Source organism: Zootoca vivipara, chromosome 4 (assembly GCF_965207765.1).
Source record: "Zootoca vivipara chromosome 4, rZooViv2.hap1.1, whole genome shotgun sequence".
In the NCBI taxonomy this organism is placed as follows: Eukaryota; Metazoa; Chordata; class Lepidosauria; order Squamata; family Lacertidae; genus Zootoca; species Zootoca vivipara.
In genome coordinates this window covers 96,323,408-96,337,564 of record NC_142587.1, presented here as the reverse complement: position 1 = coordinate 96,337,564, position 14,157 = coordinate 96,323,408, and the positions used below count along the sequence as shown (strand labels likewise).

Here is a 14,157-nt window from a genome sequence, read left to right as displayed (position 1 = left end):
CTGCAACCCCATAGTCGCCTTTTACTGGATTTAACCTTCCAGGGGTCCTTTACCTTTTCCTGTAGCTACAGGGGGGCTCGCCAAGGTTTTGTTTTGTTTTTTTTAGCCCTGGATGAAGCCTCCAGAGGAGCACCATTGGGTTTTATGTGCCAAACTGGGCTTTTGCCAGGTGAAATAAAGCCTAGTTTCGCCCCTTCACGAAGCATCCCATGCTCCCATCCTTCAGTGTTGGCTGAGCAGGGCCAAATTTTGCAAATGTGGGGACTGGAGAGGGTTGTTGACCTCAGCTAAGCAAATTATGAAAGGACTTTCCATTCCGGGTATACTTTCACTTCTGGCAATGGGGCATTGCTGGGGTCTGTGTCGCTGCCGAAACCTGCTGGATTAGAGGAGACAGAAGCTCAGAGTCATAGAATCATAGAGTTGGAAGAGACCACAAGGGCCATCCAGTCCAACCCCCTGCCGAGCAGGAAACACCATCAAAGCATTCTTGACATATGCCTGTCAAGCCTCTGCTTAAAGACCTCCAGAGAAGGAGACTCCACCACACTCCTTGGTAGCAAATTCCACTGTCGAACAGCTGTCAGGAAGTTCTTCCTAATGTTTAGGTGGAATCTTCTTTCTTGAAGTTTGAATCCATTGCTCCGTGTCCGCTTCTCTGGAGTCCTCCTCCAGCCTCCCTCCAAGTACTATCGACAAACTCTAAAATCTGTTGTTTACTTCTGTATCACCAACACAGAATCTAAAGAAAGGGATCTTATCATTTGTGTGCGCTCTGGTGGCTGGCTTTATGTCAGGGGTCAGCAAACCTTTTCAGCAGGGGGCCGGTCCGCTGTCCCTCAGACCTTGTGGGGGGCCGGACTATATTTTGAAAGGGGTGGTGGTGGAAATCAACAAATTCCTATGCTCCACAAGTAACCCAGAGATACGTTTTAAATAAAAGGACACATTCTATTCATGTAATAACACGCTGATTCCTGGATCGTCCTTGGGTGAGATTGAGCAGGTGATCCAGCCCCTTAGTTTGCCTACCATGCTTTATATAGCCGTCGTTGCCCTACCTGACCTGCAATCCAGAATAATGGAGCTTTATCAAGTCTCTGCAAATGGAAGGTGACAAGTTCTCCAAACAAAGGGATTCTCTTTGTAATCCTTCGGTTGTGGACTACCCTGCCCAGGTTCTGCGGTTTCTGCACGCCACGTTTGGTGGCGTGTGGGGATGGATGTTGCAGCCTCCCCGCTCCACATCATCTCCAGATGTTTGGGCCACTTCAAGACCAACTGGCAAAATATAGTCCCCCCCCCACAAGGTCTGAGGGACAGTGGACTGGCCCCCTGCTGAAGAATTTTCTTGACCCCTGTGCAGCTAATCAGTACAGACAATACTGAGTTGGACGGACCTATGGTCTTAGTAGAAACTGCCTTCCTACAGGCTGAATTTGATTTAAATCAAACCGATTTAAGTCATGATTTAAACCAGGCTTCCCCAAACTAAGGCCCGGGGGCCGGACGCGGCCCGCGAGGCTCTTTTATGCAGCCCCCGCTACCCACTGCTGCCGCCTGCTCTTAACAGTGTGGCTGCCCACTTCCGGGTTGCCGGAGCGTTGGAAATAGCTTGCGCGCATGCACAAGCGTCATTTCCGGCACGCTTCTGGGTCGGAGGAGGCCCATGTGCATGCGCACAAGCTATTTCTGGTGTTCCGGTGACCCGGAAGTGTGCTGGAAATCGTGAGTGCACACACGTATGGGTGCACGCTCCCATGTGCTCCGGCCCACAGCGCAATTGGTGCTGGCGGCACCGGCCCTCGGCGACGTAAGTTTGGGGACCCCTGATTTAAACCCACTAGTCAGCAAGACTTGATTTTAATCATCCCCCCCCCCCGAAAGACTCATTCCTTGCTGGTATAATCTTAATATTTACAACCAGACGAAGGTTTCATTTTTGGAACAAATTTTCAGAGTAGTTTTTACACTTATATTGAAAATTACTGATTTGGTTATACTATTAGAAATGCATAGACAGATAATTATGAAATGGTGAGGTTTAATAAGTTAACTGTTTATATTGGGACAACTTTTCTGCTGTACTTTACTAGAAGGAGAAAAATAATCATTTCCTAATTTAAACTGTTTATTTAGCTAAAACAATAACATTGCAGCATATGTATCCATGTTTGTAAACTGATGTGGTTAAACTTTTTTTTAAAAAAAAACTTAGACTGAGTTTTAGCACACATGAAAAACTTAAAACAAACCCTCATTTCCTGATGAATAGCCTTTGGACTATGATGCAACTTAGAAAGATATTTTTCCTCAAAAAGCATTTTATTTTAAAAATCCAATTTAAATTTAAAAAAATCTTATTTAAATTATATATATATATATGTCCACAATCTCTATAGGTCAAAGAAAATACCCCAACAATTGTGACAGGGAGTTGGCAACCGAATATTTATCCACCCATTTTATAATTCCCACCAGCACCGCTAGTTTACAGGACTGAAGTTGCAGGTTCAAATTTAAAAAACAATGATTTTTATCCACCCTGCTTTCCTATGATCCCGTGATAATAATAACAATAATAATAATAATAATAATAATAATAATAATAATAATAATAATTTTTTATTTATACCCAGCCCTCCCCAGTCAAAACCGGGCTCACACCAATAAAATTACAATAAAACATAAAAAGCAATTAATTAAAATACAACATTAAAATTTAAAATGCAGCCTCATTTTAAGTAATCCATAAATCCAAACCATGAGGGAGGAAAAACACAGGGGTCAGACTAAGTCCAGCCCAAAGGCCAGGTGGAACAGCTCTGTCTTGCAGGCCCTGCAGAAAGATGATCAATCCCGCAGGGCCCTGGTCTCCCGTGAAAGAGCGTTCCACCAAGTTGGGGCCAATACTGAAAAGGCCCTGGCCCTAGTAGAGGCCAATCTAGCCACCTTATGGCTCGGGATCTCCAGAGTATTGTTGTTTGTGGACCTTAAGATCCTCCGCGGGGCATACCAGGAGAGGCGGTCCCGTAGGTACGAGGGTCCCAAGCTGCATGGGGCTTTAAAGGTCAAAACCAGCACCTTAAACGGTGAATAACTCAAGGCAAGCCAGTGAGATTTAGGGCTGAGTGTGTTATGAACCTGAGTCTCCCTGCCCTTATTCTGACACTTTAACCAGGACATGACATTGATATCTAGATACCTATTCTAGGTATCAAGGTACAGTATCTAGGTATCAAGACACACACCACAGCTCTGGACTGTAGCCATTGAAAGAAGCTGACGTCTGGTGTTTGTTTTGCACAGATGGGGGCAATTATGTTATTGGAGGACTGGTGGGATATGATTATTAATTTTGCATAATACCACCCTTCCTCTGAAGATCAAAAGCCCGCCTGTGTGCTTGCTGCCTTGTTCCCTCTCCTGCTGCTTGACTTAGAATATCACTAAACAAACCGATTAAAAATGAATGAAAAAAGCCATTTAAGCTTCCAGTTACGCTGACTTAAGGAGACAAAGCACAGTAAAAGCAGCTTTTGGAGAATTTGCTACTATTGAGGGGAGAGGGAGAGGTGGAACATTATCATCCCTCTTGCACAGAGGTTCTTAACCGACTCAAAATTCTCCTCAAAATAAATCCCCAGGTGCAAGCCAAAAGAGAGAGGAACCTCCTGCCATTTGAAACCTGGTGCATTTATTTATTTAGCAGGATTTATATATCACTTTGGGTGCAGGTGGCGCTTTGGGTTAAACCACAGAGCCTAGGGCTTGCTGATCAGAAGGTCGGCGGTTCGAATCCCCGCGTCGGGGTGAGCTCCCGTTGCTCGGTCCCAGCTCCTGCCAACCTAGCAGTTCGAAAGCACATCAAAGTGCAAGTAGATAAATAGGGACCGCTACAGCGGGAAGGTAAACGCCGTTTCCATGTGCTGCTCTGGTTCGCCAGAAGTGGCTTTGTCATGCTGGCCACATGACCTGGAAGCTGTACGCCGGCTCCCTCGGCAAATAATGCGAGATGAGCGTGCAACCCCAGAGTCGGTCACGACTGGACATAATGGTCAGGGGTCCCTTTACCTTTACCTTATATATAACTTAATTATAACCTCTGAGTAACCCTATAAAATGCACATTACTGATGAAGTTTGATGTTTTTTTTTAAAAAAACTGCTTTTGTTTACATTTTGAAAAACATTGGGGTAACTTGTTTTTTCAACCACACACACACACACACACACACAGAGAGAGAGAGAGAGAGAGAGAGAGAGAGAGAGAGAGAGAGAGAGAGAGAGAGAGAGAGAGTTTTAAAAATACATATTGTGAAATCAAACATTGAAATGCATTTTTAAATTTACACGTCTGGGTTACGTTTGTGAAAAGCAAGTCTCTCCCCCCCCCCAAAAAAAAACTGGTGATGAAAACAATCACAATTTCCGTAGCTGTACTGGATGTACGGCGACTGGCAGAGGCTGGACGTCGCCTGAAAGTGCCTTGTTCCTGGCTTTGTGAATAGTTAAACCGAAAAGCGAATTCTGGTCTTCAAGAGTCATCTTGGGATTTCCCGTCTCTCCGGGATCCGTCAATGTGTAACTTTCTCTGTGCCTATTTACAGATGGACAACAAAAGCTGCTTGCAAACAAGGGGCGTGGGTTGCTTTGGTTTGCTTTGGAGGGGGGCGTGTTAGCTGGATCCTCCCCTTTCCATAGTCCACCTGCTGAAAAGTTCAAGTGCCTGTGGGATCTTGCAACTTAAGGAAACAAAAAGTTGGCAGGGGTCTCCTGGCTCAATCGCAGGCCTTCTGTTTTGCTTATCTTTGGGACCAAGGCTATTTGAAAGGTCGTTGACTTTTGGCGTTGCTGTTTTCTCCCCTAACTGCCATGCACCCTGTCCACATGAGCAAGGGATGCCACAGCGATGGAGTTGCGTCCTTGTGGCTCCTTTGCAAATTGCTTACAGTATTTGCATGGATTCCTGCACAACCAGCCTCTCGCTCACATCTCGGTCTGCCATATGACTTTCTCACATGGGACTAAGCTTAGACATGGCAGCTTGTTCTTGTGTAAAGCTGCATTTTATGCGAATGTTCAGGGAGGCAGGAGAGAATATATTGTTGATTAATATCCTTCCTAACTTGTGCTTGCAAGTTGTATAACTTAGCAGAGTTTTACATTCCCCTTTTAAACGCACAGCAGATAGCTGGTTGCAGGCTTGTTTAAGCCTCTTACTATTAGATACCTGGTAAGTTCCCTTATAGGGACCCAGGTGGCGCTGTGGGTTAAACCACAGAGTCTAGGGCTTGCTGATCAGAAGGTCGCCGGTTCGAATCCCTGCAATGGGGTGAGCTCCCGTTGCTCGGTCCCAGCTCCTGACAACCTAGCAGTTCGAAAGCACATCAAAGTGCAAGTAGATAAATAGGGACCGCTCCGGCGGGAAGGTAAACGGCGTTTCCATGCGCTGCTCTGGTTCGCCAGAAGCAGCTTTGTCATGTTGGCCACATGACCCGGAAGCTGTCTGCGGACAAACGCCGGCTCCCTCGGCCTATAGAGCAAGATGAGCGCCGCAACCCCAGAGTCGGACACGACTGGACCTGATGGTCAGGGGCCCCTTTATCCTTTAAGTTCCCTTATATCCCTCTTAAAAGAATAAACATGTCTCCAGCTGTTTTTGGACCACAGTTCTAATCATCCCTGACTACTGGTCCTGTTAGCTAGCGATGATGGGATTTGTAGTCCGAAAAGCAGCCGGAAACCCAAGTTTGGGAAACCCTGCTCTAGACCTAATCCTTTGACTTGGGGTAGGTAGTCAAACTGACACCCTTCAGTTGTTGTTGGACTACAATTCCTATCATTCCTGGTCAATGTCCATGCTCCCTAAGGCTGATGGGAGTTGTAGTCCAACGACTTCTGCAGTGCACATCATTGGCTACCCCTGGTCGTGTCCTTCTCTGGAGGTGGTGGGTGGGGCTTGTGGGGTTAATGCCAGGATGTGGCCCAGTTCCCATTTTACGCAGAGGACCAAATAGGACCATGGTTTACGTGTGTTAATTCCTACGATCAGAAAGCGACTGGGATTTTGAGATTCTGTTGCATAATTTTCTGCTTTTTGTATCTGCCAAGGACCTGGTGACAGTCTTTCTCCTTTTCTCTCCTCCCCCCCCCCTCTTTCTGTCTCTAGGTACGGGGTCCGGTATCCTCTCGGCGTTCCAGGATCTGTCCTGGCTGTCTAAGTCTAAAGTAGAGAAGCAACTGCAGATCATCTCGGTGCTACAATGGGTGCTGAGTTTCCTCATCATGGGTAAGCCAAGGGCCTTTCTATTTTGAAGTCGGTGGTTGATTGGCGGGTCTGTTTGTAAACGATGTCTGTGCGTCTCCAGCCAAGGGGATCGTAGACTCATAGGACTGAAGAATTGGAAAGGGACCCTGAGGGGGCTGGACTATATGAACCTTGGGGCTCCTTCCAACTCTACCATTCCATGGTTCTACCTGTGTACAGAAGGCCAGTTTCTAGACACACTCAAAAGCACCCTTCTCACCCCTCCATCTGACCAACCAAGAAGCCTTAGAAGAGTTGAAGGACACATTCTAGCCAGATAGAAGCACTCCGGTAGAGAGCAAAGCAGGGTTGGCAACAGGTGTGTCCTGGGAGGGAGTCCGCAGGACCATCTTTGGCCCCTGCGTGTGAAGTTCCTCGTTCATGTTCTACAGGGTTTTCATAAAGCACATTTTGTTTTATGCTTAGATTTCCCCCAACCCCAGTCAATTGAGAAATAGCGACTTACTGGTCCGACTGCACTGGCTACCGATTAGTTTCTGGGCCCAATCCAAAGTGCTGGTTTTGACCTATAAAGCTTAGGACCGCAATACCTCAAGGACTGCCTCTTCCTTTATGAACCTACCCAGACCCTGAGATCATCTTCTTATCTCCTTCGTGTGCCTCCTCCTTGAGAGGTCCGGAGGGTGGCAACACAAGAACAGGGCCTTTTCTGCAGTGGCTCCCTGTTTGTGGGAATGCTCTCCCCACATGGCACCTTCATTATACACCTTTAGGCGCCAGGCAAAAATGTTCCTTTTTAACCAGGCCTTTGGTTGACCTGATTGACATCCTATACCTGTACCCTTTTTAAAAGTTACAGGTAGGTAGCCGTGTTGGTCTGAGTCGAAGCAAAATAAAAAAAATCCTTCAGTAGCACCTTAAAGACCAACTAAGTTTTTATTTTGGTATGAGCTTTCGTGTGCATGCACACTTCTTCAGATACACTTGAAACAGAAGAGTCAGACCCTTATGTATATACAGAGGGTGGGGGGGTGGGAATGAGTGATGGGCTGATGGGAGTGGTAAACCTGTAGATGGCTGTTAACGACTGCTGATGACTGCAATTGGTCCTGCGGGCAAAAAGCAAGGGCTGAGGCGCTAAAGAAAGCTTGATGATCACAGCCATCTACAGGTTTACCACTCCCATCAGCCCATCACCCATTCCCACCCACCCCCACCACCCTCTGTATATACATGAGGGTCTGGTTACTTCTGTTTCAGTGAGACCTTCTGGTATAGGGCGGTATAATAATAATAATAATAATAATAATAATAATAATAATAATAATAATAATACCTCTTGTAGAACTGGAGCTAGGGATGAGTTCTGGGTTATTTGTGGGGCATAGGAATTCGTCCATCCCCTCCCAAAAAAAGATATAGTCCGCCCCCCCCCCACAAGGTCTGAGGGACAGTGGACCGGCACCCTGCTGAAAGAGTTTGCTGACCCCTGGCCAAGATGGAAAGAAGTGTGTGTGGAAATTGGGCTACAGTACAAAGGCAACATTTGCACCCCTTGCACTGGCCACCTCTGCTCCTGCTCCTGCCCCCACCCAACCCTGCCATGTGGCTCTGAGGGGAATATGGCCCTCGTTTTCCCCACCATGGGCAATGCAACCTGAGAACCCCACCTGCAGGGCTGCAGCCCCCCACCTTCTCTCCAGTGCTAAGTCATCCCTTTCGCAGGTGGTTGCAAAAAAAAAAAAAAAGCTGTATTCTGACAGTGGTTGCTTAGCAACTCTGCAAAGGATGGTTTTCCTATGTAGAACTGAGTGGCTTAGCTGCCAAGTCTCCCATTTTCCCTGGGAAATTCCCGTTTTTCCAGCCGTTCCTAGCTGAAAAAAGGGATTTTTTTTGTTTTCCCCCAGTTTATTCTGGTGCGGCGGCCATTTTGGAACTGGGCGGAGCATGCTCAGAAGCGACTTTTGATGCTGCTCTGCCCAGTTCCAAAATGGCTGCAGTGCGACTTCTGGCGCGGCGGCCATTTTGGAACTGGGCAAAGCAGCATCAAAAGTCACTTCTGAGCATGCTCCGCCCAGTTCCAAAATGGCGGCAGCGCTACTTCCGGTCTGCTATTTCCGGCCCGGTCCCTTATTTCTCTGACAGCAACTTGGCAGGTATGCTGAGTGGATGGAAGTAGTTCTGCAACCTCGAGGGTGAGGGCCCGCTGCGGTATGGATCTGGGCCCCTCTCAGGTGAGAGATGGGAGAGGAGCATGAGATGGCCCAGGAGGAGTCAAGATATTGGCACTCCAGATATTAGGAGTGTATCTTATAAGTGCAGGCTTGGCAATGGCCCTTTTTATGTAGGTTGTCATATTGTTGAATGTGATTGGTTTAGGTGTGAGTGGGGTAACGCCTGAGTTAGTGAACGGCAGAACAAACGGATCAGGACCGCAATAACTCAAGAATTGCCTCTCTCCTGACCCAGACCCTGAAATCATCCTCTGAGGTCTTTCTTTGTTTGCCTCCAGAGGGTGGCAACACAAGAACGGGGCCTTCTCTACAGTGGCTCCCCATTTGTGGAATGCTCTCCCCAGGGAGAACCGCCTGGCGCCTTCTTTTTACACCTTTAGGCGCCAGGCAAAAACGTTCCTCTTTAACCAGGCCTTTCTCTGGCGGATGCCCTTTCAAATGTGTTGGGGAGACTCAGGGCACCATTGGGTTGCTTTTATTATGTATTTTGTGTTTTTATCCTGCGATTTTAATCTTGTGAACTTCTATGAGACCAGCGGGAATAGGGTGCTGTGCAGGTTTTTACAACAGCCAAAAATTCATGGGAGATGAAGCAATCAATGGCTTGGGGCCCTAATGGTAATGGCTGGCTGTAAGAACAGTTGCTCTGGAAGAGCAACAGGAGAAGGCTCTTGTGGTCGCATCCTGCTGGCATTTGGTAAACAGAATGTTGGACTAAATGGTCATTTGGCTTGATCCAGCAGAGTGCTTATGTTCGTCTGAACTTTGCCCCGTGGGGCAAAACAACCTGTACCAGGTTGGCCCTTTACTTGCATTTTGAACATAGCAGGAGCTGAATGTTCCTTGCAGGCACCTGTCCCTCCCTCTAGCTCCCCTCGCATATAAACATGTTGTTGTTTTCTTATCAGTGTGCAAAGTGCAAGAGAACAGGGCTCATCCAGACTGCCTTTTGTCCTGCGTTTCTAGGCACAGTTTAAAGCTTCATGTCGGAACATTGTGTTTTCTTTTTGCCCTGGCGCTATCCCCGTAAAACCCCGCTGCTCTTTAGCGCTGAGTCGGAACAAACAGCAATCCGTGGGAAATCCAAACTGCCGTTTGTTCCGATTCAGCATTAAAGAGCGGATTTTCCTGGGACATGGAGCTTTAAAGCATGGACGGTGCAACAGGAAGTCTGGATGAGCCCTCATTCTTGGTCAGTGTTAGAAATTAGCCGGGCGCCAGGCACGTTTCGCGACTGGCGTAGGTCCGATTGCAACCACGTGGAGAGCTCTGGTTGCCAGGTTGGCGACTGACACCTCTACCCAGCTGGCCCCTCCTGCTTTCTTAAGCAGGTCAGCAGAAGAGATTATTTATTGCATTTATATGTCACCTTTTTCTCCAAGGAGTCAATGGTTCACCCCACTCCTCAGTTAATCCCTACAACAGCCCTGTGAGGTAGGGCTAAGAGGTTGTGATTGACTCCAAGGTCACCCTGTGAGCGTCATGACTGAGTGGGGATTTGAACCCTGATCTCTCAGGTCCTAGCCTGACACTCTAACCACTATACCACCCTGGCTTCCCAGTGTCCTCCTGCCATGGGGCAGCTCTACAAATTAAGTTGGTAAATAAATACATTATGGGGAAAGCGAAATGTCCCTTGGAGAAGGATCTGAAATATTTCCCCAAACTGCGGCCCTCCAGATGTTTCGGCCTACAACTCCCATGATCCCTAGCTAACAGGACCAGTGGTCAGGGATGATGGGAATTGTAGCCCCAAACATCTGGAGGGCCAAAGTTTGGGGGTGCCTGATACAGAACCACAAAATACACAATAGAAATAAAAACAACACCCCAATAGCCCCCCCCCCATAGAAACACGCTTTTAAAGGGCATAGGATGTAAATCAGATCCCTGGGGTGAGCTTTCCAGAGACGGGGAGCCACTGCAGAGAAGGCCCCGTACTCACGTTGCCACCCTCCAGACCTCTTGAGGAGGAGGCACACAAAGGAGGGCCTCAGAAGATGATCTCAGGGTCCGGGTAGGTTCGTATGGAAAGAGGCGGTCCTTGAGGTATTGTTCTGAAAAAGAAACCTCATTGATTAAATAAAAGGGGGGGGCGCTTAGACATTCCATTGCGGTGACCATAACCTAGGTTTAAGGTGACATTTGGCAATTAGCTTATATATCTGAGTTTCTAACACTGCATCTTGATGGAGAGTCTGGATTTTCTTTGCATCTACCTCAAACAATTTTTTTAAAGCAGCGATCTTGGAGAAATTGGTATGTTGGCTGCACATAGGTTTCCACCCCAGCCTGTTAGTCTGAGCGGCACTGGCTGCGGCTGATTGGGAGTCGTAGTTTGGGATGGCAGAGAAATTCGAATTGCTTCTTATCCAAATGCAAGCTTACATGAGTCCCACTTTCTGAAACAAGAAGCAAAACCAAAAGACACCTATCCTATTGGAATTTGCACTTCTCTGAATTTTGCCAAGCAGTTCTCCCACCAAGTAATGCGTGGCAAACTGCATATACACCGGGGCAGAGTGTGCACATAAATGCACATATGCGTGAAAATAACATATTACAGCAAAAGGCATTATATCGCATGGGGAAATGTGTCTTTGGGGAGAAATTAGCATTAAAATGTGGGTGGATTTTTCAACGGGGGCTTAATTTCCCGCCCACCAACAAACTGCTGTGGAATGGTCAAAAGGCCTGGAAACGATGCCTTATGAGGAACGGCTTAGGGAGCTGGCTATGTGTAGCCTGGAGAAGAGAAGGTTAAGGGGTGATATGATAGCCATGTTCCAATATATAAAAGGATGCCATATAGAGGAGGGAGAAAGGTTGTTTCCTGCTGCTCCAGAGAAGCGGACACGGAGCAATGGATTCAAACTACAAGAAAGAAGCTTCCACCTAAACATTAGGAAGAACTTCCTGACAGTCAGAGCTGTTCGGCAGTGGAATTTGCTACCAAGGAGTGTGGTGGAGTCTCCTCCTTTGGAGGTCTTTAAGCAGAGGCTTGACAGGCATATGTCAAGAATGCTTTGATGGTGTTTCCTGCTTGGCAGGGGGTTGGACTGGATGGCCCTTGTGGTCTCTTCCAACTCTATGATTCTATGAATTTATGAATCACCAACGCAGAATCTAAAGAAAGGGATCTTATCATTTGTGTGCGCTCCGATGGCTGGCTTTATGTCAGGGGTCAGCAAACCTTTTCAGCAGGGGGCCGGTCCACTGTCCCTCAGACCTTGTGGGGGGCCGGACTATATTTTGAAAGGGGTGGTGGTGGAAATCAACAAATTCCTATGCTCCACAATGCTTTGATGGTGTTTCCTGCTTGGCAGGGGGTTGGACTGGATGGCCCTTGTGGTCTCTTCCAATTCTATGATTCTATGAAGCTTTGTTAAATTGAAGCCTTGAAAAATGAGAATCTGATGTTGGCATGTTATTGGCACATCCTCAAGTTGAAAACATCTGGGAGCGTGTCACCTAGGTAGACTCTGAAGCCGGCCTGTAATACCTCTTCGGAGTAACCTAAGGGGGCTTTGGAGAAAGCTTTTTTGGGATGAATCTGGGCAGGAGGCTTAGCCGGTCGGCTGTGATGCCACTTAAGCCTTAAAACAACACAATCCGATTTAGCTTGGCCGGGCAAGGGAGGGGGGCAAAGAGCAATGTAGAAGGGTTCAAGAGGCTGTGTGTTTGTATGCCAGGACAAATCCCTTCTTAGCAAAATGAGTTAATTCTACTTCTGTCTCTCTCTCTCCCCCAGGTGTGGCCTGCACTGTTATCCTCATGTACATTCTCTGTACGGACTGCTGGCTGATTGCAGCCGCGTACCTGGCCTGGCTTGTGTTTGACTGGAACACTCCGAAGAAAGGTAGGGGAATAGCTCAGTCGGTAGAGCGGGGAGACTCGACGTCTCAAGGCTGGGGGTTCGAGCCCCACGTTGAGCAAAAAGATTCCTGCCTTGCAGGGGCACTCCCAACAATACAGTTCCGTGATTCTATGCGTCGAGGTGGAGGCAACAGCGTCGGTGTGGTCCGTATCCCCTGCACACACGCAGAGCGGCAAGTCTGCTTCATCCCAAATCCATTCAAAATTTTAAAGAGGGGAACCCCCTGAAAAAAAAACATGCCGGGCATTGCCATTCCAATGGTCTGTGTGTGCTACGTCTTGTGATTGATTTTGTGGGGTCGGGCTTACTTGCTCCCTCCCCCCATATTTTATTTAAGTTGGCACCCCTGGAGACGATCCAGGGGGCCTTCCTTGGATTTTTGTCCCTTTTTAAAAAGAGCCTGCTTCCCGGGTTCTGAGTCTTCTTCCCTTGACAACTGCACATCCTCTTTCATCAGTTGTTTCTGATAAACCGCTGACAGTTGCTCCATTCTTATTATTTCTTATCCCAAAAGGTGGGAGAAGATCAAAGTGGGTCAGAAACTGGGCTGTCTGGAGATATTTCCGGGACTACTTCCCAATCCGAGTGAGTACTGCTGCGACCTGTTTTTCTCTGGCTTCCAAACTTGCCTTGTTTGTGTGTGTGCTCCTGTGACTGCTAACAACAATAATTTATTTTTTTATACCTTGCCCATCTGGCTGGGTTTCCCCAGCCGCTCTGGGCGGCTTCCAACAGGATATTAAAAACACAATAAAACACTAAACATTAAAAACTTCCCTAAACAGGGCTGCCTTCAGATGTCTTCTAAAAGTCAGGTAGTTGTTTATTTCCTTGGCATCTGATGGGAGGGCGTTCCACAGGCTGGGTGCCACCACCGAGAAGGCCCTCTGCCTGGTTCCCTGTTAGCTCCCTTCTCGCAATGAGGGAATCGCCAGAAGGCCCTCGGAGCTGGAACTCAGTGTCCAGGCTGAACGATGGGGCTGGAGACGCTCCTTCAGGTATACTGGGCTGAGGCCATTTAGGGCTTTCAACCTTTCACAGCTTGATTGGACCCCATTTCTTAAGACGGTGCCTATGGCTCAAAGGCACCTTTTACCATCTATGGGAGGTATGCCAGTTGCAATCTCCCCTAGCCAGTGAGAGCCTGGGCTGTGGAAATAGCATCCACAAGGGCCACTGAAGAACAACCATTGGTTTTGTTCTCCGAGCCTTTTGTTTTCTAAAATGAGATATGGCTTACAAGAGTAGTAGAACCAATTTACTCTGGAGAGTGGAAATGAATGACAGAGAAGACAGACAGCTGCTAATGTTAACCTGAAACTTCACCCTAGAAATCGGGCTGTTTCTGGTGTCCGAAAAATGGGTCCATTTCCCATATTCACGTAAACCTTGGGCTCTTGTTTGGAATGGTTTTTGCTTGTGTGATTATATTGCCGTAACCGGCCCTCACAGCTTAGGTGAAGGACAGGGCGAGAAGTCTTATAAATGAGTAACTACCAGGTGATGTAATTTATTTCAAAATATTTCGTTCCAAAGCAGCCAAAGACAACTAAAAACCAGTTAAACATTGATATTGCAAAAAAACAAGCAAGATCTTATAAACAACAACAAAAATATTTCTGTAGCATCCTTCGTCCAAAGATCACAAGGCAGTTTACAATTTTAAAAAGCCAAAACACATAGCGTAGTAGCAAATGCAAACAACATCCCCTCCTCGTTTAAAAAGCCATAGATTGTTTAATTAGCCAAAGGCCTAGGGGAAGAATTTTCGTCTGG

At 47.2% G+C, this 14,157-nt stretch overlaps 1 protein-coding gene across 1 annotated transcript in view; it reads left to right on the top strand.

Annotated features, from left to right (window-relative positions):
• DGAT2 (diacylglycerol O-acyltransferase 2) overlaps positions 1 to 14,157 on the top strand; it is a 45,975-nt gene that overhangs the window by 18,134 nt on the left and 13,684 nt on the right. Inside the window, exons 2-4 of the mRNA XM_035115823.3 lie at positions 6,172 to 6,291; positions 12,256 to 12,363; positions 12,896 to 12,966. Coding sequence (XP_034971714.1) covers positions 6,172 to 6,291; positions 12,256 to 12,363; positions 12,896 to 12,966 — 299 coding nt within the window. The remainder of the gene's footprint in view (positions 1 to 6,171; positions 6,292 to 12,255; positions 12,364 to 12,895; positions 12,967 to 14,157) is intronic.